Source organism: Opisthocomus hoazin, chromosome 1 (genome assembly GCF_030867145.1).
Source record: "Opisthocomus hoazin isolate bOpiHoa1 chromosome 1, bOpiHoa1.hap1, whole genome shotgun sequence".
In the NCBI taxonomy this organism is placed as follows: Eukaryota; Metazoa; Chordata; class Aves; order Opisthocomiformes; family Opisthocomidae; genus Opisthocomus; species Opisthocomus hoazin.
Window position 1 is genome coordinate 25760903 of NC_134414.1, and position 22242 is coordinate 25783144.

Genomic DNA, 22242 nt, shown 5'->3' on the forward strand with positions numbered 1-22242 from the left:
TCCAGAGAAGGAGAATCCACAACCTCCCTGGGCAGCCTGTTCCAGGGCTCCGTCACCCTCAGAGGGAAGAAGTTCTTCCTCATGTTCAGACGGAACTTCCTGTGCCTCAGTTTGTGCCCGTTGCCCCTTGTCCTGTCGCTGGGCACCACTGAAAAGAGTCTGGCCCCATCCTCCTGACACCCACCCTTGAGATATTTGTAAGTATATATTAGGTCCGCTCTCAGCCTTCTCTTCTTCAGGCTAAACAAGCCCAGGTCCCTCAGCCTCTCCTCATAGGGGAGATGTTCCAGTCCCGTCACCATCCTTGTAGCCCTCCGCTGGACTCTCTCCAGTAGCTCCTCATCTTTCTTGAAGTGGGGAGCCCAGAACTGGACACAGTACTCCAGATGAGGCCTCACTAGGGCAGTGTAGAGGGGAAGGAGAACCTCCCTTGTCCTGCTGGCCACACTCCTCCTAATGCATCCCAGGATGCCATTGGCCTTCTTGGCAGCCAGGGCACACTGCTGGCTCATGGTCAACCTGTCGTCCACCAGGACACCCAGGTCCCTCTCCACAGAGCTGCACTCCAGCAGGTCCATCCCAAGCCTGTACTGATGCATGGGGTTGTTCCTCCCCAGGTGCAGGACCCTGCACTTGCTCTTGTTGAACCTCATCAGGTTCCTCTCTGCCCAGCTCTCCAGCCTGTCCAGGTCACGCTGAATGGCAGCACAGCCTTCTGGTGTATCTACCACACCTCCCAGTTTGGTGTCGTCAGCAAACTTTCTGAGGGTACATTCTAACTCTTCATCCAGGTCGCTGATGAAGAAGTTAAACAAGGCTGGGCCCAGTACTGACCCCTGGGGGACACCGCTAGTTACCGGCCTCCAACTAGACTCAGAGCCGCTGACGACAACCCTCTGAGTTCTGCCATTCAGCCAGTTCTCAATCCACTGCACCGACCACTCATCCAGCCCACACTTCCTGAGCTTCCCTAGTAGGATATCATGGGAGACCATGTCAAAAGCCTTGCTGAAGTCTAGGTAGACAACATCCACTGCTCTCCCTTCATCTCCCCAGCCAGTCATGTCATCGTAGAAAGCTATCAGATTGGTCAGGCATGATTTCCCCTTGGTGAATCCATGCTGACTACTCCTGATAACCTTCTTTTCCTCCACTTGCTTGATGATGACCTCCAGGTATCAGCAACCAGCGACCAAAGCATGCATGCATGCATCACTCTGTTCAGGGCAAGACCTCGTTATTAAAATAGCAACACGGTATGCTTTCCCAAACACGCGTGCTTGAAGGTAAAGAGATGAGCCCTTATTAATGTAGTTCAAACCTGTGTGAACTGCAAAAATAGCTCCGAGGCTGTGTAAGGTATGGCAAACGTTCAGCATGGTAGAACCAATGCTGCTTAATGAAATACATTACAATGGAACTGGCCTAGATGAAGGCTTAATGCTAAAGATGAGGCAGACAGGTTCAAGACAAAAATTAGAGTGCTTTTCTTGGAAGTAGGAGTAAGCGGTGTACTATAATTGTGTGTTAAGTGCCTGAAGTTAGGCCTTTATAAAGGACTACTTAAAATAATGGGACAAAGCAATCCCACATACTACATTATAGCTGTTCAACCAGTAGAAGAAAATCAAAGCTGTGCTTGTTTTATTTTATTGCGTACGTGTTTCATTCTTGCACTTCAGGCAATTTACATTACACCAAAGATAAATTTAGTGGTGGGACAAACACCTTCTGGAGTAAGTGTGAATGCCAAGGAGCAACTTGCACCCCGCCGGTATTTGGTGAACCTGCTCCAGGTCTCATTTAGATTAGCTCAAGTCCAGCGTAAGCGAGGAAACAGGAGGCATTTTGCTCTGAGATGCCTTGTGCTGCGGAAAGGTGAGCTAACGCCACTCCTGCTGCGAAGGAGGGCAGGACGAGGGCAGGCTGCGGGATGCGGGTGCTGGGCAGCACTTGCCTGCTGTTGAAGGTTTCTGCGTCCAGGCTGAAATCAGACTGGCTGCACAGCGTCTCGGGAGAGCAAACGAGACATTTCACTGTGAAGATTAATCTCCGAGTGCTGCGCTCTTGTTGTGCCCGTTCCTTTCGTGGTGTATGCTGCTCTGTTTGAAGCTGGGTACGCACATCTCCGTTGTCATAGCCACAGCATGTGACTGAGTAACGATAACGCAGAGCTTTCTGCCACTTGCCCCCTCTCTCCCTTAAAATCCTGCAGACTGCGCTGATGTATGGTCAGTGCACTCCAAAGCAGAGTCAGGTCTCAAAGCCTTTTCAGGAACCGGTAAATCCTACAAACCGTCAACCCACTTCATGTCAGTGTCTCATTTCAGGGGTGTACTTTGAAAGAAATAGTCCTTAAATTTTGATGGGATGAGGCAACTGGCAAGAATACTCACTATCATTTGTGAAATGATAATCTGGAAATCTCTTGAACTGTTTGTGCTCTGCTGCATGGCTCTTCCAGCAGGTATCAGTGTGGTTAAAGTCCCCCACGAGGACCAGGGCCTGTGAACACGAGGCTTCTTCTAGTTGTCTGAAGAAGGTCCCCATCTACTTTCTCCTGATCAGGTGGTCTATAGCAGACACCTACTATGACATTGACCACGTTGGTCTGCCCGCTAGTCCTGACCCACCGGCCCTCAGCTATTTCCTCATCCATCCCAGTGCGGAGCTCATACATTACAGCTGCTCTCGCACGCAAAGAGCAGCTCCTCACCGTCACCGTCCTGGCCGGTCCTTCCTAAAGCGCCTGTATCCATCTACTGCAGCACTCCAGCTGTGTGAGCTGTCCCACCATGTCTCCGTGGCCCTGATGAGGTCATAGCCCTGCAACTGCACACAGACCTCACAGACCTTGCTCCCTCGGCTGTGCGCACTGGTCTACAGGCACTTGCATTGCAGATTTCCCAACCCACTATGACGGCTGTCCTCACCACGCTGGCCTGGAGGCACAGCCTTGCTTGTGCGCACACACCTCAAGTGACCCCACTTCATCTCTCTTCTGCTGATTAAGAGCTTTCTCCTGTCCACATCACGCTGCACGCTCTGCTTCTCAACCCAGTCCACCGCTTCCTCACTTGGCTGCGGCTGTCATGTCCCTCCCCGCATCATTCCTACTTGGCCTGGTGGTCAGGCTGGTTTCCTCACCAGGCTGGTTGGGCTCTCATCAGTCATTTGGTAGTTACTGCACGACTGCACAGGCTTACTTCAGCAGGAGCTTGGACACAGGGAAACAACATCTGCTCTTAAACCCAGAATAGTTACTTCCCATCATGGCAAAAGCGTGAAGTGGCAGGACATAACCTGCTATAATTTACCATCTCCTTTCATGTTTCCAAATTTGCACATTGATAATTGTAGTGTCAATAACTCTAGAAAACTTCCCTCTCACACGTCTCCGATTTCTTTCCTTAGGTACTTATATATTTATTTTTCATAGTAATGAAAAGTCTGCCTTATATTAATAAAACTAGGCTGCACAACTTGGCTGTACAAATTCAGCCATGTTTATGCCAGAGCTAAGCCAAACCTTACTGTCATATTTAGATTAACATACTTTGACCACGCCTGTGGCTTAGCAAGAGGCCTGATGCCAAAACCAGCCTGATAACCTAGCCTGTATGTTCCAGTCAAACTATCGTATTTCATGTTCCATTTTCCATTTAGCTGTTGGGTTTAGATGAAAAGGCTACATTTATAATTCAGTTGTATATCAGACAACAAAACACCCAATTAACTGATTCCCTCCTTGTATTTCTAAAAATCCAAAGCCATGAACAGAACGACCGCTTGGCACTGAGTCAGGCCAAGAGAGGGTGTGCAACCCATCATGGTGCCGCTGCCACACAGGTCGTAACTCCCCACACTGTTTTGGTTAATTCAGGTTAAAGTGCCTGACAAAGCTCTCGGGTCACAGCACTGCGAGCACGCTGGGGCTGAACAGTTCTCTGGCGCTGCTTTGCTGCTTTATGGCGCAGTATAAAGCAAACATCGCTGTTAGGGTACAGGTACGTCACAGACCTGCTGAAACACAAAACCAGCACGATGGCCTTGTATTAGTGTTGGAGCTATTCTGGGACACCCTGTGTTCAATAAGCCCTGCAAGTGAGACTATGAAAGCCAGGAGGAGTGATGCCCCTATTATCCCAAATCTCTCGCCCTCTCTAGACGTGTGTGTGACTCACATCTAATTTTCAGTAGGGCCAGAGAAAAAGACTTTGTGGAAATAGTCTGTTCCTCAAATGAAAGAGTGGGGAAAAAAGCTTGGAAATGGTTACAGGTGTGCAAAAAGATCTACTGAATATGGAAGGGAAGGAAAAGGAAGCTGGAAAGAGTCTACGGAACAGGATGAAATTAAAACACTTCTGCCCAGTTTGCAGTTATTTGGTGCCACAGGGATCCATTTCTGCATCATCTATTATTGAAGAAGAGACTATTAGAGAGGCATACAGGGCTATCATATCAGCTAGAAAGCCACTGATCGCACCACACATGTAAGAAATGCAAAAACCAATTAACTCAGCCTGAAGATTCTCCATATCCTTCCAAGGGCCCTGCCCAATCCAGCTCTCTGGGTCATTTTCAGCATTAAGGCTTTCCAGACAGGTTCTGGCTTAGTGCCGCCAGTTGACCTGAATTTAATATTTCAGTTGAAATACATTGTCATTTTCAAAACTTCTGCCCACATTGTCCTATTTATTAGCATAGAAATAAATTGCTTTGCTTAATGTCACCAATAAAAGTCATTTAACAGGCCAATTCCTCCTTCCAGAGACAAAGCTAGTCTGATGCCCGTACCCTGTGCCAGTACGTGATGCCAGATGCTGTGCACCCTGGAGCAGGAGATGACCAACATAAAATATCAAATGGAATTCAACCAAAGATGACTTGGAAGACATTTTGCCTAGTTTGAGGATATAAAGCTGTTAATCTTTAACACTTCCTTATTTTAGCTTTGTTTCATGCCATCCAGTTATGTTTATGTAACCTATTAAATAGGTTGCATCCTACTACAATACATTCTATTAAATACTTCAATAGAAAACAGAGAGAGAAATAGATGCTCATTTAAAAAAAAAAAGAGAAAACCTAAGATAGATGAGAAGTAAAATTTCTAGGTACAAAGCAGATCCTTCTCTCACAAAGGTATTGAGAAAACGACCATGGACAATAAGGATCATGAAACAACTCACAAAGTAAATACTTCCCTTAAAGACAGGAATTTGAAAGCATGCAGTAAAAAAGCCTCCAAGGGATATTACAAAAGACAAGGAAAGATTTGCTAGCAGCTCAGTAAGTGAACGTGACCCACTCAGTGCTCCGAGAGCGCCCACTTGTCCATGGAGAGACGATACCAGCACGGAGAGGCCCTGGAAGGCTGACTGCAGGTGGCACAGGCATCCTCCATTCTCACACTGCCCAGCTTCGTCGTGCTCAACTTCACAACTGCAGCAGCGTTTCGCTTCCGCACAGACGTGCGAGGGCTCAGCCGTCTTCTGCCTTTCGCTGTGCAGCAGTGGGGTTCTGGCTCTGCTTGAGGAGGCTCACCACCCTGACCTAAGAGCACCCCGTCCCCTTGACTGTAACGAACTGTAACGCTTCAGGTCCTTTATATCCAGTAAATGCCAAGTCATTACTTATTTTACATAGTCTTTTATAAGATCTTCCCTGGATTTTAGCCTTCACAATAAGATGAATCAACAGGCTGCAGAAAACTCTGGCCGCCCAGAGTTCCAGAGCATTGGGTGCACCCTCCCTTCGACTGCTGCGACAGACGGAAAAGCTCCAGACCCGCTCCACGTAAGCCCGCGACCCGACGAACGAGCATTCCCAGTGCAGGCCGAAGGGGGTTATCGGCGCTTTGACTGGACAGGCACCCATCTGCGCTGCCCACGAAAATCTGCTTCCACCTTCTGCCCTGCTGGGAGCTGGCACCCCACACAGCCACAGCTCCCACGGCTCCTGCCAACACACACTGCTTCGGTTTGAACCAGTCGCCCTCAAACCGCCTGCTCAGCAAGTGAAGTGGCTACTACCAGGCGCAGAGGGGCACCTCCCCTCCCCTGCTCTGCTCACGCGGACACGGGGTGCAGGAAGACGTGGCACCACGAGCGAGCGGCACAAACATCACCTAATCATTGGTGGGAACTGTAAGGGCCTGCTGGGTCCTGGCTACAGCCCCCCCATCACTGCCATGATCTTGTTGCTGCTGTAACCTGCACTTGCTGGAGGAAAGCCACCATAAGAACACCCACCTACACTACATTTATGCCTTCTGTTGTGTAGACAAACTGAGCAGTAGAGGCTTGAGCTGAACAGACTATGAATCCCCGAGGTTTCTAGGAGCAAAGGCAGGTTCTGGCTTTTCCAGATCAAAGGTGACCATGAAAAATACACCTCCAACTGCCCCATGTGGCCATTTACTCATCTGCCATTAGAGAGCATACGACCAAATTTCCAAGCGTTTAAATCTCTGAGGCCAAATGACACCAGGCACAAACATTGTGTTGGGTTTCTAGACAAGAGATGAGGAAACAGAGCCCAAGAGACGGGCCAGCTGGCTGACTGCCTGGGACCAGTAACTGGTGCTTTTCTGACCCCCCCTTCCACCTTACCGATGAAACAAGTCTCTCCTTTCAGTCTTAGGACACACGTATCACGTGAGCGGACGGACGTGCACATCCCGTTGCTATTTACTTCAGCAGAAGCCTCCAAGACTCCCCTGCAAGCAGCCCACCTCCCAGCGCACTTCTGCGGTGTCACTGGCATCTCATTGCCCCTCGCTTCTCACCATTTTCTTACCTCCCTGTCGCGTGAGCAGGGTGGAGGTTTCGATCCAGGCTCTGCCCCCTTCCCAGCACACCTGGGAACAGCCAGAACTCCGCACCGCGAAGTGCCCTCTGTGGGCAGGCTGCTTTCCACCGCAGGCCAGGCAAACAAATACAAGGGAACGTACTCTCCAGTGTACATTTTTATAGCAGGAAGAGGTAACTTCACACTAATTGACAAGCAGGAATTTGCACGGGTGACCAAACCATCACGCATGTTTTAAACCAGAAGCCTGAGAAGTGCCCCATCAGTGCGACAGGTGAATCCTTCGTGCAACAGCTGATGCTGGAAATGGGGCAGGAAAAGCAAATGTGTGGACTTACCACCAGGTACAGGTGGCAGCTTCCATATTCGACACATCACGACAATAAATACAGGAGAGTCCAAATTTATTTTTGAGGTTTCTCGTACGGAGCGTGATGTTAGGATTGCACAGCCTGGCTTGAGCAGCGTCTCTGCGGCACAGCAACCTGGCTGGGAAGCACCTAGCGCCCACGGCCTTCAGCACCAGCCATCATTAGCCAGGAGCAGGTAAGACACGCTCGTGAAGTCACGCTCAGCACGGATGACGAACACTATTCCACAGCAGCTGAAGCGTTACTTTGAAAAGGGAGAAAAATGTGCTTCGTGGGAGCTGTTAGAACAAGCTGAGAACTTCACCATCGGGAAACTTCTAACTGGGAGCCAAAAGTCAACTATATTAAATTAAAATGTCCATGAAAAAAATGTAGATTATGTTGAAATTTCAAGAGGAGGACGGAGCGTGGTGGATTATTGGATTGTTTGCATCTTAGTGAGAGAGACAGAACCGTGGAGATTTAAAATGGGGGGAGAGCAGGACAAACCTGTGGCACTCCAGAGTTTGAACACCAGGCTTTGGTATTTCTTTTTGTGGAAAAGGACTAAACAAAACTCACCTACAAACACTGAAATCTCCGAACTTCAATAGCATGTTAAGAAGCGAAATTTTCAAAACCGCATTTTGGATAGTACAGGAAACACTGATCTTCGTCTAAGATACAAATGGGATTCAAACACTTTTGTATTCAATGAATTTTCCAGACATCTGTACCTTAAATACATTTGTTAACAAAAGTTCCTTAAAAACAAACCTATCAAGTGCCACTTTGAAGTGTTAAGTGTCTAAACTTACTAAAAAATTGACCGATACTGCAAAAACGAAGCTAAGCGAGTGATCTCGACGTTACTCATACGCACTTGCCTTAGTGTCTGACCTCAGGTTATCCCAACATACTGCAACACAAACTGCTCTCGCTCCTGAAAATGAACGTAATGCATAAATGTACTTCTAGTTTTATAGACAAACTGGAGCAGAAAAAGTGTCTTGTCATTGTCCTAATTTACATATCAGAGATTTTCTTTTAATGACATGCAGTAACATTACAAAGCTGTCCTGTGAAGGAGGATATAGGCAAAGGCTATCGCACCTTTACATGAAATAATGTAGACTAAGCAAGTATTATTCCTCTCCTCAGCTCTTTTACAAGCAAAAGAAAACATGTTATTAGCTCACCTAATCAGATATAAATTCTATCTGATCACTAAGGAAAATAGGGATCACTAAGGGAATTTCATAATTTATCAAACAAGCCTCATTCTATCAGTGCTTTACTTGGATTTCCAGTTCTCCTCAACAAGTATCAGTTTAAGGACAACTACCATATTTACCTTATAAAATTCTTCATATATTTACCTCTAGTCCCCTTTTATTAAAAGGTTATAAAACATTTACTGATTAAATAGCTAGAAATAAATGGTTAAACTTTGAATTCGGAGGCACTGCTAGTGAAATATCCGTGCTATGTGACACGCTTATAAGAGCTGAAAAAAACTAAATAACAAGTGGTAAAATCTGCAAATGGTACAGAATTACTGGGGTATTGGAAGCAAAGACAAATCACAGGAGACAGCGTGCACAGGATGGTAAGAGGGTAGAGAAAACCTGACTTGCATAACATACAGAATAATCCAAGAGAAAAAAAAAACTGTACACAATAGCACACAAGAAAAAGCAGGCAATAATCTGTTCTAAATTAGCAACTGACATTCAGGAAAGCGATTGTGCAGTGTTTTTGCAAAACTTGTTAAGATATCAGCTCACTGTTGAGCAGCAATCAAAAGCAAAACCAGAATATTAGGAATTATTTGGGAGATCACAGAGAGGAAAAAATACGGTTTTTATATATATATATATATATATATATATATATATATACGTAATGCCTAGTGCATCCACATCGTGAACTCTGTGTAAGCACCAGTCCTCCCATTTCAAAAGAGCAACACGAATAGCTGCAAAATAATAGCTTCTATATAACGAGAGATTAATTCGGACTTCTCAGTTGTTTGTTTTTCTTTTTAAAAAAGGAGAATGGGATAAGACACTAGCAAAGTGAATGGGGAGGTGTTCTTTATGGTGACATTGCTTCTTACAGTACAAGAACTAGGGATCTTAAGACTAAAAAGCAAGTAAAAAGCAAGTATGTCTCACAAAAGACAAACTGTGTGACTCGGCTATGGGCAGCGTTTGAGAAGTGATAGGAAATGCACGGAGAATAAATTAACAAAGCTCTTAAACACAAATAGGACCATTGCAATGTGAAACCCCCGAGCCACGGACAAGGTAAAACAGTATTTGGGGGTGGGTGTGTGTAGAGCTGAAGGAAAGTCACAGCAACGCAGGTAACAGAAACCAATACGGAACTGCACCACTGAGATGTAATTGGTCCCATCACCAACATTTGCTGGGAAAGCTGAGGAGCAAATGGCATGCCGCTCCAACGGAGGGGCAATACTTGACAATTCACCTGCAGCAGGACAGGAATACAGTACAGGATTATTCATATTTCCTATCCAATAGTCTACGATTCCTATGGAAAGCTCTCACTGTACTTTTGGATATTCCCCATAGCAGCTCGGGTACAAGTACCTTGTCACATGGGACCTTGGATGAAATTTTGCTCTTATGGTTACACAGCAAAATCCCATCTGAATGCAAGAAGGCACAGGGAATCTCCCTTTATCTCTGGTGCATTAGTGTAGCAGTTGGGCAGGATTCTAGCTAGTTCATTAAAAAATGCAGTACAAAGACAAAAAAAAAAACCCACAACCCTATAGTAATGGTTTAAGTTAAAATTAACTCTGAAAGAACCAACCAGCAAGGAAACGGTGAGCTAAAGCCAGGTTTCTACATGGTGGCACTTGAGCCAGGCAGCTTTCAAATATAAGGAGACAAGGAAGTAGCAGAAGGCACCCATGTATTTAGATACTGTCAACATGAAGAGCTAACAGAAGTAACAGGAAAAAATAATGTAAAAGATGAGCTAGCTCCAATAATCACATTTAAATCTCCTCACTTTTTAATATGGCTCTCAAGAAAGGCGTCAACAGTGTTTGCAATAATTAGCAGTCCAAATCACAGAGATTTTAATCACATCCTTAAACTTACCTAAATCTCAGAAGATAATTTCTTACAACTACTTTTAGGAATACAACAAAGCACTTCTGTGGAAGTTTTGACACAAGTTTTTCACTTGCAAAACTGAAGTAGATGTCCAGTAGCTTAACACAGGATTTTCTAGTTTCCCTTCCAGGATGTCACGAGCAGATGTTTTAACTGAAGAGCCTGGCACAGAAGTGCATTTGTCAAGGCTGTCCGTAGGCAGAGAAAGTCAGCAGGACTTCTTCACTTTAAGTGTTCTTGCTACTGCTCAGAATATACACACATAAGAATATTGCACAATTCTGCCTTTCTCTAAGGCTCCAGATGCACACTGCTCAGAAGATGAGCTTCCTAATGTTCAGCTTACTTCCAGCAGCCCCAAAAGTGCTTTGCCTTGCATTTTATCCCCCGTAACAGCTAACACACACTGTGGAAGCACAAGGACACAGCTGGGGAAAACCAGGGAAAGAATAAAGTGAAAACTGAGTCTGAACATCAAGATTGATAAATCTTCTTACCAATCTACTGGATATGGCTCAACAGTAATTCACACAAGGCCTCAGTTATTTAGTTTGCAACTTTATTTCTTTATAACTTATTGGTATAAAGTTTACTATCTAATTATACAGCAATCTGGGGACTTTAAGGGAAGCTTATTTTGTTCTTTTTAGTGTCTTTTGCCATTTGGTCCTCAGACATGTTTTAAGAGGACTAATATTACATGTGTACCTTAAATGTCTATACAAAACCACTTCAAGCCTTTGTTTTGTTTTTTTTGAGTAGGATGCACAAATCATGCATATTATAGACAATATAACGGTCAAGGAAATATTTCCTTCTTTAAACTAAGGCAGTTAAAACCCAACAAATATCAACTGGCTAATTTGGAAGAGTAAAAAGGCTCATTTATTCTTTGAGCAAATACCATGTTCAGTAAGACACGCCCTCTTGGAACTGTCATTGATTTGATTGCTGTCTGCATTGAAAAGACAGCGATTGTCAAAAAAAGCATTTAATTATATACATTTTTAATGTCACTAACCCATCAACTTTTGAATATGAAATCATCAACATTAAGCATTGTGTAAAACCACATGCAGAAATTGCCATAAAATTTTTTCAATAGAACCAAATTGGCAAGTTTTTGGAAAGGATATTTCAATGTTAAAAAAAATATACTGTCTATTAAAATGAGCACTTCAAGTAACTTAAATATCTTTAGCAAATATGTCCAGCAAGAAACTCTCTGTAAAAGAAATTGTTCTTAGAACAAAAAGCTAACGAATGGCTATTTAGACACTAATTTTTCAACACAGTGGTGGGTCTGTGTGAAACAATTCGTAATCTAAATAAAGTGAGTCCATTACACTCTTAAAAAACCATACATTAAGCAAGACTGAATAACTATTGCATTTCTGTATTTACAAAAGTGCTTAGCATAACAAAATTACCTAAAAAAATATAAACTTTACCTATATCATTTGGTTCTATGTGTACTCCTAGATCTGCACTTGGAGAAAAATAGTATTTACATTGCTAGATTTAGAGAAGTTTCCTATTATATTTAAAGAAATTTAACAAAATTCCCCACACAAATGGACCCCTGTGTAAGTCAATTCATTCCATCTGGCTCATCATAAATAGAGCAGAAGCAAATCCTTGAGTACTGAGCAGTATAAATAATTCTAGCTATTGTCTGTGGCATTAGACCCCAACACAGGCTGCCGACAAATCGGGCAAGTGGAGTTTTCAGAAAGCCAGCGATCAATACAATGGATATGAAACTCATGCATACAAGGTAACTGCCTTAGCTTATTCCCCGTTACATACTCATTAATGCAAACACTACACGTTTTACTTATTTCATTTTCAGTGTGAATATCCCCATAGGTACGAGTAGAAAGATTGTCAATCTGCTCTTTGGTTAAACCTCTTAGACGATCGTCATCATCATCTTCACTCAGCAAGAAAAAGTGGGCAAGTCGAAGTATGGGCAGCGTTCCATTTTCCACTAGGCTGTTAGCATCTTGAGACTGCCTGTTATCTTGGGTTTCGCTAGTGCGACTGTAGCGTTGCATATCATTACTCTGCTCATTTGTTTCCCTGCTGCCTTCTACTGCATGCCTGTTTCTAGATGAAACCTCACCTGGATCACTGCTATTGTTTGCGGAACCTGAGTTATTCTGCTCTGACTGTACATCCGGTAAGTGATGACCACCTCTTTGCACTTCTGAGTTAGATTCAGTTTCCATTAAAGAACTGAGTTCTCCGAAGCCTGTCATAATTTGTCTAAGGATTGATCGGAGAGCCACTGATGAAGGTTCACCAAGCCCGGTTTCTGAAATTCGGCGAAGAGGTATCCTTATAGTGCTAACGTAGGTTCGAATACCCGCACGTTCTGATCGTGATATCGTACGCCGAAATCCCCCACTGTCACTTTCAAAGGTGACTGTGTTTTCTGCCATTCCTACTCTAGAACGAGTTCTACTGGCAATACTGTCCCGATCTCTGTTTTCTCCAGGACGAATTCTTCTCACCTGAAGATCCAATGTAATTGTTGGATGCCTTCTAACAGCAGCTACTGGCCTACTAGATTCCTCCTCTTCCAAAGTTATTCCCAGGGATGGGGCTATACTGGAAAGCTGAGGCGTCCGAGCGTTACCTCTTGATTGTTCTTCGGCAACCTGTGGAGCAGGCCGAGATGTTCGTCTTCTACTTCTGTTGACTGGCTGTCCATTTCTATCCTGCCTCTGCCCACGTTCCTCAGAACGAGCAGCATCACCCTGCCTTTGCAGTGGAGAACGGCTTCGGCTACTTAAAGTAGACCTCAGACGCAGAATTTCTAGTCTTTGGTTTGTACTCATTCGAACATTAGTTCTAGCTCTACCTCTTGTGACTCTGGTAGAGGTACCTGTTTCTGACGTTTCTCTTTGCTCACCAGTAACTGCAGAATTATTACGTGCAGTATTTGTTTGGGAAAGGCCTGTCAACTCTCTCGTTCTATTCCTGAGCCTTCCTGAGACTGGATGAGAGGCTGCTTCAGAGCTTCGTGCCACGGAACTTCTTACGGACCTGGTCCTTGCAGTGTTTGATGCCTCACTGTTTGCCTCTCTTGCGGTTCTGCTCCTTGTTCGTGGAGTTACTGGACTGACAGCTCTTTGATGTCTTCTTTCTAAATACATTCTGCTACTATCTATACCCACATACTCCTCACCAGCAGTTTCAAAACTGTTATGCTCGTGATTTATGTTGATTTCAAGACTAAATCGGAACTCCCCACTGTTTGGATTTGTTCGACTCACGGCTCTCCAGGTTTGGTTCCCACTCTGTCCGCTGCGAGTGGCATTTCCCGTGCGACGAAATGTGTTCAGCCATTCAAGCAAAGAGTCACCATTCGAGTTTTCTCCGAGAACATCAGCATCTGAGTGAAACAAAGAATTGCAAACATTCATACAACTGCACGCTCAGCATACTACAATGCACTCCAAATCCTCTATGCTTGCTGGGCTCCGACTTCAGAAACATTACAGTAGCAGGACAGCTACCGTGCTATGTGAAAGTAATTTTGCTGAAAATATGCTCTGCGTAAAAACATCAGAACAACTCATCAGTTCAACCTAGAATTTTTGTCTCGTCAGCAGATACACAGAGAAATCACTATGCCCAGATGGCCTCCTCTGAAAAAGTATTCAGATTTAGGAGTCCAAAATTAGTCGTATTTGTCCAATATCTGTCCCTCACTTCAGTTATCAATTTGAAAGTATCCTAGTCAACTAATTTCAATAAAGCAAGCAGAAATATGACAGATTCTGTCTTCTTTCAGAAAACATTTTTAAAAATTATGTTCTATAAGCAGCAGAATAAATGATGCATGGTTTCAACAGATCTGCCCCTTTTTTGCACATATACACTTTACTTCCACAGTACCCACAGCTCCATTCCCAAATCTCCTCCAACTACAAGCTCAAGAACAGATACAGCTGTTGTGGTCAGTGCTAACTACGTGTACAAAGCAAGCCAACAGTCACGATCACAGAGAAGGTTTTCCCTTGAAGGGATCAGATTATGCTGTCTGCTCCATCACCTCCCTACTTTCACGAAACCCACAAGAACTTTGCTATCTTCGTTTCAGAGCTGCCTATTTCTCTCCTAAGTCTGACTAGAATTGGCCAAACAGTTAAGCCAATATTGTTGGGGAAGTGAAGACAGACAGTGCACATGTCACAAGCTTCACTCCACTAGAACAAATGGAAATGAAACAATAAAAACAACTAAAGAGTGGACAGGTTAACCGTTTCCCAATTAACTTCCTTTCTGTTCCAACTTCTCTAATACATGATAAAACCTTCTAAGAATTAAAAGAATGAAAATTTTTTTTTGCGCTATTAAGTTTACCAGCACAGTGAAACCACGAAAAGAGGATGAAGTAATTTGTGGCTGACATAAGTCAATTTTCATTAAGTGTTTCAAGTTTGTTTAGGAAATCTCTCTTACTTTTAAAACAATCCACAAAGGCACAATGAGAAAACAACATTTGAAATGGCTGGTACTGAAATCCATCAGCATTTCTTTCAAATAGCTGTACAGAACAATAATTCTGCATCACTTACTATGTGTACCAATATATACGAATCGCGAATTTACCTCCAACAGTTCTACCTTCACCTTCTCTGTTATCCAGATCAGACTGTGATGCCAGATGCTCCTTGGCCCCCTCCAAGCGTTGCTGCAACTCTTCTGCTGTTATTTCCCCTGAAATAATTTATATTTAAACAATGCTGTTAAGACATTATTATTGGCTCAACACAGCCATGCAGAAATAACAGTATTTTCTATCCTGAAGGAAGATCTTCAGAAATATGGTAAAATCAATGAAATCAAAAAGAAAACAGCACTAGCGTGAGACTGTCATGCAGGTACACAGATAACAGAGCAAGTAGGTACTGGGGTGGAAGAACAAAAGATGCTGAATGTATATCAAGAGCATGCCAACTTCTAGTAACAACTCAGAGGCCCCCAAAATTGCCACATACCAACAGTTATACTTTAGTGTACCAGGCGTTAATCACTTGTGTTTGGATATTACCTATATATGGAGATGGTGCACTTGAAAGTTGTATTTTTATTCCAGCTTTAGTATCTATTTAAGTTGTTCATTTTTACTGAATATCATAAATTTTGAAGGGAAATGGAGGGTTTTTTCCTTTCGACAAAGCCACAGACGTCAGGCTACTTGAGTCATACAACTACTGCGATGCCTGACAGCAGTAGTGTTACTTCACATTACATCTTTTCTGCTGAAGTATCCACATCTTACCAGGAGTGCCAAGCAGGTTGCGGTCCCTCATTAACCTGTAGTCTTCTTCATTGAGTTCATTAATGAACTGGTAATAGGCCTCCTCCCTACTGAGGCGCTCCAGCTGTCGTTGTCTCTCATCTTCACCACGACTATGCTCTCGTGAAGATGCCTGCTCACTGCCATTCCCTGCACGGTGCCGAGACCGATCCATAACGATAATGCCAGGCTGTCCTGAACAAAACCAGAAGGTTAGACTGCGCAGCAAGTACACTAAATCACAGTGAAAAGTTCCCAGAATTTTCAATGCAATTAGTTTATCAACACTTAAAGATGATTAAGATGAACCAAGATCCACCTTATTTGCCAACAGTGTGGTTTATTATGCAAGTATTTTGTATCTAGCTTGCTCAAAAACAGCTACAAGTTCCCTTTGCTCACTGAGAGGACACACCAGTTGGTACAGCAACTTTAAAATAAAATAGCAATGACTTTTTTTTTTTTTTTAGCTAAATAAGGATATTCTAGAAAGTTAAAGGAATAACATAAAATCTATTTCCCTTTTCCCGAGCAAAATACAACAGCAGCGCGGAGTATTTTAAAAGCTAAAATGTCACTGAAAACATTGTTCTCTAATTATTGGACTGTAATTGCCCAGTGTGGACTTCTGACAACCACAGCTACTGCTTTAGAGAAGACTATCTTTCACTTGAAACATTTACTGATAAGCAGGTAAGACTACATTAGTATCTCAGTTGGTACAACCCATCACGTGGCACAGAGCCTACAGATACGTTTTCGACAGAACTGACTCTTGACATTCTGACATTACTGGTATATTTTCTGTGTGATCTCTAATCCAAGGATTAGCTAAGAAAAGGATACCCATCTCCAGCAAAGTGGTGTAAAACAGAAAAGGCTATACTTTACCCACAGTTCTTCAATACTTTCTAAGTATTTAACCAGTGGGACCACACTATTAGAAGGCATGAATAACCTTCCAGTATCAGCAAGAGGCATCACCTCTGTTGATTTCTGTGCCTTTACCAGCTCTCTCTGGTTAGGACTCAATCCTGTGCCAATCAGCTCTCAGATCACCCCCCAGCTTTCCCATCTCCTAAAGAGAATCTGCCCTTCAACATTTAATTTGAAAGAAGAGAAAGTGAACTGTCATACTTTCAATGGGGCTTCCCGTTTAGCAAAAGCCATCTGTAATACCTGCTGAGGCAGACACCTGACAGAAAGATCACTTCACTCACCAGGCCAAAAAAGCCAACCATATGGCACCACTCTGCTTAGGTGTGAAAAGATTATTGGGTAAACACCTTTTTTTTTTTTTTTTGGTCAATTACCAACACATCAAAGTCACTTCAAGTATTAATTATGGGGAAAACACAGAACAGCATTCTCAGTAATTAGTCTTCACAGGAAAGGTGATGACACAAAAACCAGACCAAAACAACTAACTATTAGACATACATTCAATAAAGAGTAACTCTTTATCAATGCTGCCAACAGATACAAAGAATCAGAAAATGTATTTGCCAACAGCAGAAGCTGGCATACATTTAGTATACCTTTCTTGTGTTCTTTGTGGAATCCATTCTGATGCATCCTTGGTCTCCTCATTTTCCATCCCACATGCTACTTCTTCCCCCCATAGGTAACTGCACTTCTAAACAGCCCTGCCCAGTCTTTTCACTCATCTGCATCCTGTGTCCAATACTGAATTTTGTTGTGGTTTAACCTCAGCTGGCAACTAAACACCACACAGCTGCTCGCTCACTCCATCCCCCAGCAGGATGGGGAGAAAGAGAATTGGAAGTGTAAAAGTAAGAAAACTCATGGGCTGAGATAACAACAGTTTAATAATTCAAATAAAATGAAATATATTAATAATAGTAGTAATGAAAAGGAAAATAACAAAAGAGGAATAAAAACCAAGAAAGACAAATTATGGAAATGAAAAAAACCAATTGCTCACCACGAATCGACGGACCAATGCCCAGCCAGCTCCTAAGCAGCAGCCCCCCAACTGACTTTCCCCCCAGTTTCATTGCTGAGCACGATGTCATATGGCATGGGATCACCCTTTGGTCAGGTGCGATCAGCTGTCCTGGCTGTGTCCCCTCCCAACTCCTTGTGCACCCCCAGCCTGCTCGCCGCTGGGGCAGTCTGAGGAACAGAAAAGGCCTTGACTCTGTGTAAGCGCTTCTCAGCAGTAACTGAAACATCCCTGGGTTCTCAACACTGTTTCCAGTACAAGTCCAAAACACAGCCCCTTAACAGCTACGATGAAGAAAATTAACTTTACTCCAGCCAAAACCAGCACACATTTCTATGTATTTAATACTTCCCTCCCAGCTCTAACTCACTTCACTGGAAAGAAATAAAACCTGATGATCTCCCCTTCAAGACTTTTTCTATTCCCATAGCATTTGTGGAGGTTTTCAATTTACTGTTGCCCTCTCAGTTCAGCCTCCCAAGCTGCAGGTAATCACTGACTCCCGTTTCCCACAAGGGCTATGTTCACATCAGGTCACTTCTGGCATCACAAACACAAATTTCTCAGCCAGCTCTTTGTCTTACTACCCTGGTTTCCTCAAAACAAATGCACAGAATCACAAATACACAAAATCACAAATGCAATACGCACCCACCCCCCAAACAACACATAGTTAGCACTGTTATTACCCTGATGACACCCATCACTTGACTATTCTAATGAAAATGCCCAATCCATACTGCAGTGAACATTACAGTGCCTCTGTCCCACATGACTTGCAACTTGACACAGGTAAAGCAGGAAGGGAAAAGAGGGCAGATAAAATTCAGTCAGTTTCAAGTAAAGTTGCTATTTAGATGAAAGCCTTAAAACAACTAACATGTCACTGTTTGCCCGAAAATGACCATAGTAAGTTAACCAACTTTCTGGATATATCACCGTATTGCTGCACAGAAAAAATTACATATAAATTCTTAAGATGAGAAGTCCACCACATGTACTCCCCCTCAATCTAAATTTAAACTTCTGTTTAAAAGAGGTTCTTTACTTTTCCTTTCTCGTCCACAGAAAAACTGCAAGTCTCTTCTTCAGATTTTGTGGGTGGTAGAAAAAAAAATTACTGTTTTGTTGACAACTGTATGGTAGGATGATTAGTCACACTCTTTAAATGACTCACTTAGAAACAGTAAGAAGTGTGAAGTGTTCGGTTGTCCCATCTGTTTTAACACAACTACAGGCATGACAACTACTATCCATATTTACCAAACGCCATCAAAACTAAGTACTTTGGCACTTAAAATGTTTCAGAGTAGTGAAAGTTGAAGGGTATTAACGGCATCACAATGAAATATTTTGGCACGTAAATTATTTCGAGAGTATTGAAAAGTTGAAGGGTATTAACTACCAAGACGTCAAAAACCGAAATCGAAATCCAGTTATGACTCAGGATTACTCTTCCTTTGCAAAGAAACAGGTGCCACATGCCAACAGTTTATCTACATTTTCTAGAATTTTCAAACTAAGACTACCTCCTTTAGTTCCTCATTCTTGAAGATTTACATTCATTTTTCTTTAAGTGATATATACCTTATGCTTTTAGGTTTTGGCCTCTTTCCACGAATTACTACCCCCAATTCAATCAGGTATTCATTTTCTGAAAGACTACTACCTGCTGGCAAGGAAGGCGGCTATGGAGCTCAGGCGAGGAAGCCTCCCCGAGCGACGGGGCTGTTTAGCATTTCGGTCACACCGCAGCCTCCAGGCGAGATGATCTCACCGAATTCGGAAAGAAAAAAAAAAAAAAAAAAAAAGAAAGAAAGAAAAAAAGCGCCCGAACCCCGAAAACCCCAGAGAGCCTGGGGAAGGAAGGGAAGGCAGAAAAAGGGGGCATCAGCAGGCGATGAAGGAAAAGGCCGCAGGACACCCAAAGCGACCCAAGCCCAGGGCCGGGGGCCGCTCGCCTACCCCCCGCAGGGCCTGCAGATCCCAGCCCCGCGCCGGGTTCAGGCTCCCCGGCCCTTCCCCGAGGAAGGCCGCGGGCCGCACCCCGCACCCATGGGGTGGGGGAGCCGCGGGGCAGCCGGCGGCAGCAGGGACCCCCACCCCCTCCTCGGCCCGGCCCGGCCCGGCCCGGCCGCCCCCGCCTGTTGCCAAACGCCCGGGGAAGAGGAGGCTGAGGGGATTGACTGACACGGCGCCCACCCAATCACCTGCCCAGCTCGCGGCCACCGACCAATCACAGCAGCGCAGGGCAGCCCATGTCCTCCCGCTTCTCTCCTCCCCAAACTCCCCGGTCGGGCCCCGCCACTAACCGCCACCGGTCGGATCGGCTCCCTCCAGCGCCGCCCGCGGCCCCGTCTCCCCCGTCATCACCCGCCGCGACAAACCGGGCAGCCGTCCATGCCGCCGCCCGCCCCGGGGGAGCCTGCCGAGAGCCCGTCCCTGCCTGCTGTCCGCGGCGCCGAGCGGCGCGGCCCGGCCCGGCCAAGCCCCGCTGCGCGCTCCCCTTCCCTCCCGGCGGCAGGGCCAACCGCCGCCTCCGCCGGAACGAAACCAACCCCTGGGCGTGCGAGCGGCGCGCTCCAGCCTCGATTGCGGTCCGGGCGGCTGCCGGCAGCCGCCAGCGCAGGTTCCGCGCGCGCGAGGGCGGTCCCCGCGGCAAGCCCCGCCCCCTCAGCTCCCGCACATGCGCGCAGCCGCGCTGAGGCGGCAGCCGGCTCCACCCCGCCCCCTCAGCGGCGCGAGGGGCAGCGGCGGGCGGCGGCGTCCCGGCGGCGGAGCCGTCGCTGCTCGGGACTGGCGCGGCCGCCCCGCCCTGGCGGGGGTGCGTGCTGGCGCCTGAGGTAAACGTACGCGGGGGGGGGAGGGGGGCTGGCAGTACGTCGCTTCTCGGCGGTTGGAGCAACCGCAGCGTCTTTCACCTTGTCGTGCCGGTGACCGTTATTGTGTTTTACCAAAGCAGCGTCAGGGTGCAGGTTCAGTTACGCGTTTGGTACATTACAATAAATAAACTGCGTAAGGAAGAAGAGTCGAATCGCTTTTCCCCCCCTGCTCTCTCCTCCTTAGGCCTGCATCTTTAGGTGGGACGCTTCTCCGACTTTCCATGACTGCCTCTCCTCCTTTCCTGTCTGTTTGCCTTCCCTTCTGCAGTAACCTCCTTCCGCCTTCTCCGTTTTTGAAAATAAACCATTAATTGCTCAGTGCTCTCACAGAAACTGTTGTATCTAAAGCTGTGGTTTTAGTCCTTTCAGTTTGCAGAGCCTTGGAAGTTTTTCACACAAGATGCCAACCCTTTTGCAAGTGTCACGTGTGCTAATTGCAGACAGGCTGATGGCATCCACAAACTTTGTTTTCTGAGTTGCTTCTGCAGGTTCTTTCAACACACGGCGGAAGCTGGCAGGCTGTGACAGAGGAGCGCGTTTCACATCTTACGGAAACTGAATCAGCAAAATGCGCAGACTTCACGAGAAGGATGCTGTAACTATATGAAAGTACCTCATCCCTAGAATATCCAAACTGCTCATACTTCAGCTCAAACTTGCAAAAATAAACAAAGTTTGGGTATGTTCTGTGCCGCTGGTTTCAATGCACAGGCAAACCCTCACTGAAGAGCGAGGTGCCACCAAGGGCTCAGGGCCGGTGTCTGGGAAGATACCTCCACTCCCCACTTCAGATACGAACTCCAGGATTTGTTTATTCTTCAGATGCAGACTCCAGGATTTGTTTATTCTTGAGATGCAAACTCCAAGATTTGTTTATTCTGGTTGAGAAATGAGTTTACACAGGCATTACATTTAGGTTTCTTGTTAGTTTACCCTCTTTTTGTGCCAGTACGTGATTTCCACGAGGCAAATTGATGGTGGGGACATGTTCTTGGCACTGAGGCCATGCTGGGGGCTACTCCTTCCTGCTCGCTGTATTCAAAAAATGAAACCCTTGTTACTCATGTTCCTCACCACAGTATAAATAATTAGTATTGTATTATGTTTTCCTTTCCCTGGAGCAATTAAAATATGTCCTTCCTGAAGATCAATTTTACTTTCTTAATAAAAGTCAGAGTATCTGCTGTGTATATAAAGTAGTGCCTGGATCCACTGAAAAGTCAGTTTCTTCTCACAATTATTTTTTGTCCTATTTTTCAAATCTTTTTCTCTCATTGTCTGGTTTTTAGTAAACATTATTCCACAGTCAAACACAACATCTTCTCTGGTATCAAGCCCACATATGGGCTGCTCACCCAGAAGAAGGTTACAATATGTTTTAGACAGATAAATTAACCCATATTTCCTTACTCAAAGCTTATACTCAATTAGTTTATTTTCCACTGACCTGTCCTCAAATGCAGAATTTTGTTTTCAAGTCCTGTTCATATTGATGTTTCACAACAGTACTCTTGTAACTAAGCACGGTATTTGTTTTGTTTATTTTATACTGTGTTGTTAATACAAAATAACAATAGTAGATCTTTCATCCAATATTATTACTGTACTGTAGCAGTGCTTCCCACAGTAATACTATCTTTGGAACTATAATAAAAGTAGCCGATGGAGGGCAGCAAACCTCAGGTAATTACAAAGTTTTGGAGTGACATAAAATCTGTAACCCTGGTTTTAATTTGATCGTTGCGTCATTCAAGTTTGTTAGAAAGTA

At 44.7% G+C, this 22242-nt stretch overlaps 1 protein-coding gene and 1 long non-coding RNA gene across 6 annotated transcripts; one reads left to right on the forward strand and one right to left on the reverse strand.

The window, feature by feature from the left end:
• Nucleotides 1–10056: 10056 nt before the first annotated feature.
• On the reverse strand, nt 10057–20204 carry RNF6 (ring finger protein 6). Of its 5 annotated transcripts, XM_075419622.1 has the most exons (5): nt 19905–19987; nt 19262–19448; nt 15609–15821; nt 14936–15043; nt 10057–13712 (listed from the first exon to the last, which is right to left on the reverse strand). In XM_075419622.1, exons 3-5 carry the CDS (start codon nt 15799–15801, stop codon nt 11977–11979), a joined length of 2037 nt encoding a protein of 678 aa, XP_075275737.1. In that variant the 5' UTR covers nt 15802–15821; nt 19262–19448; nt 19905–19987; the 3' UTR covers nt 10057–11976. The 5 variants fall into 5 exon arrangements, with proteins under 5 accessions (XP_075275737.1, XP_075275759.1, XP_075275719.1 ...); XM_075419644.1 differs by lacking the exons at nt 19262–19448; nt 19905–19987 and adding an exon at nt 20151–20204; XM_075419604.1 differs by lacking the exon at nt 19262–19448 and having other exon boundaries at nt 19905–20123.
• A 138-nt stretch (nt 20205–20342) lies between these two features.
• Nucleotides 20343–21619, forward strand: LOC142362151 (uncharacterized). Its single transcript, XR_012764720.1, has 2 exons — nt 20343–20435; nt 20963–21619. It is a non-coding gene; the product is annotated as an uncharacterized LOC142362151 (long non-coding RNA).
• The last annotated feature ends 623 nt before the right edge of the window (nt 21620–22242 follow it).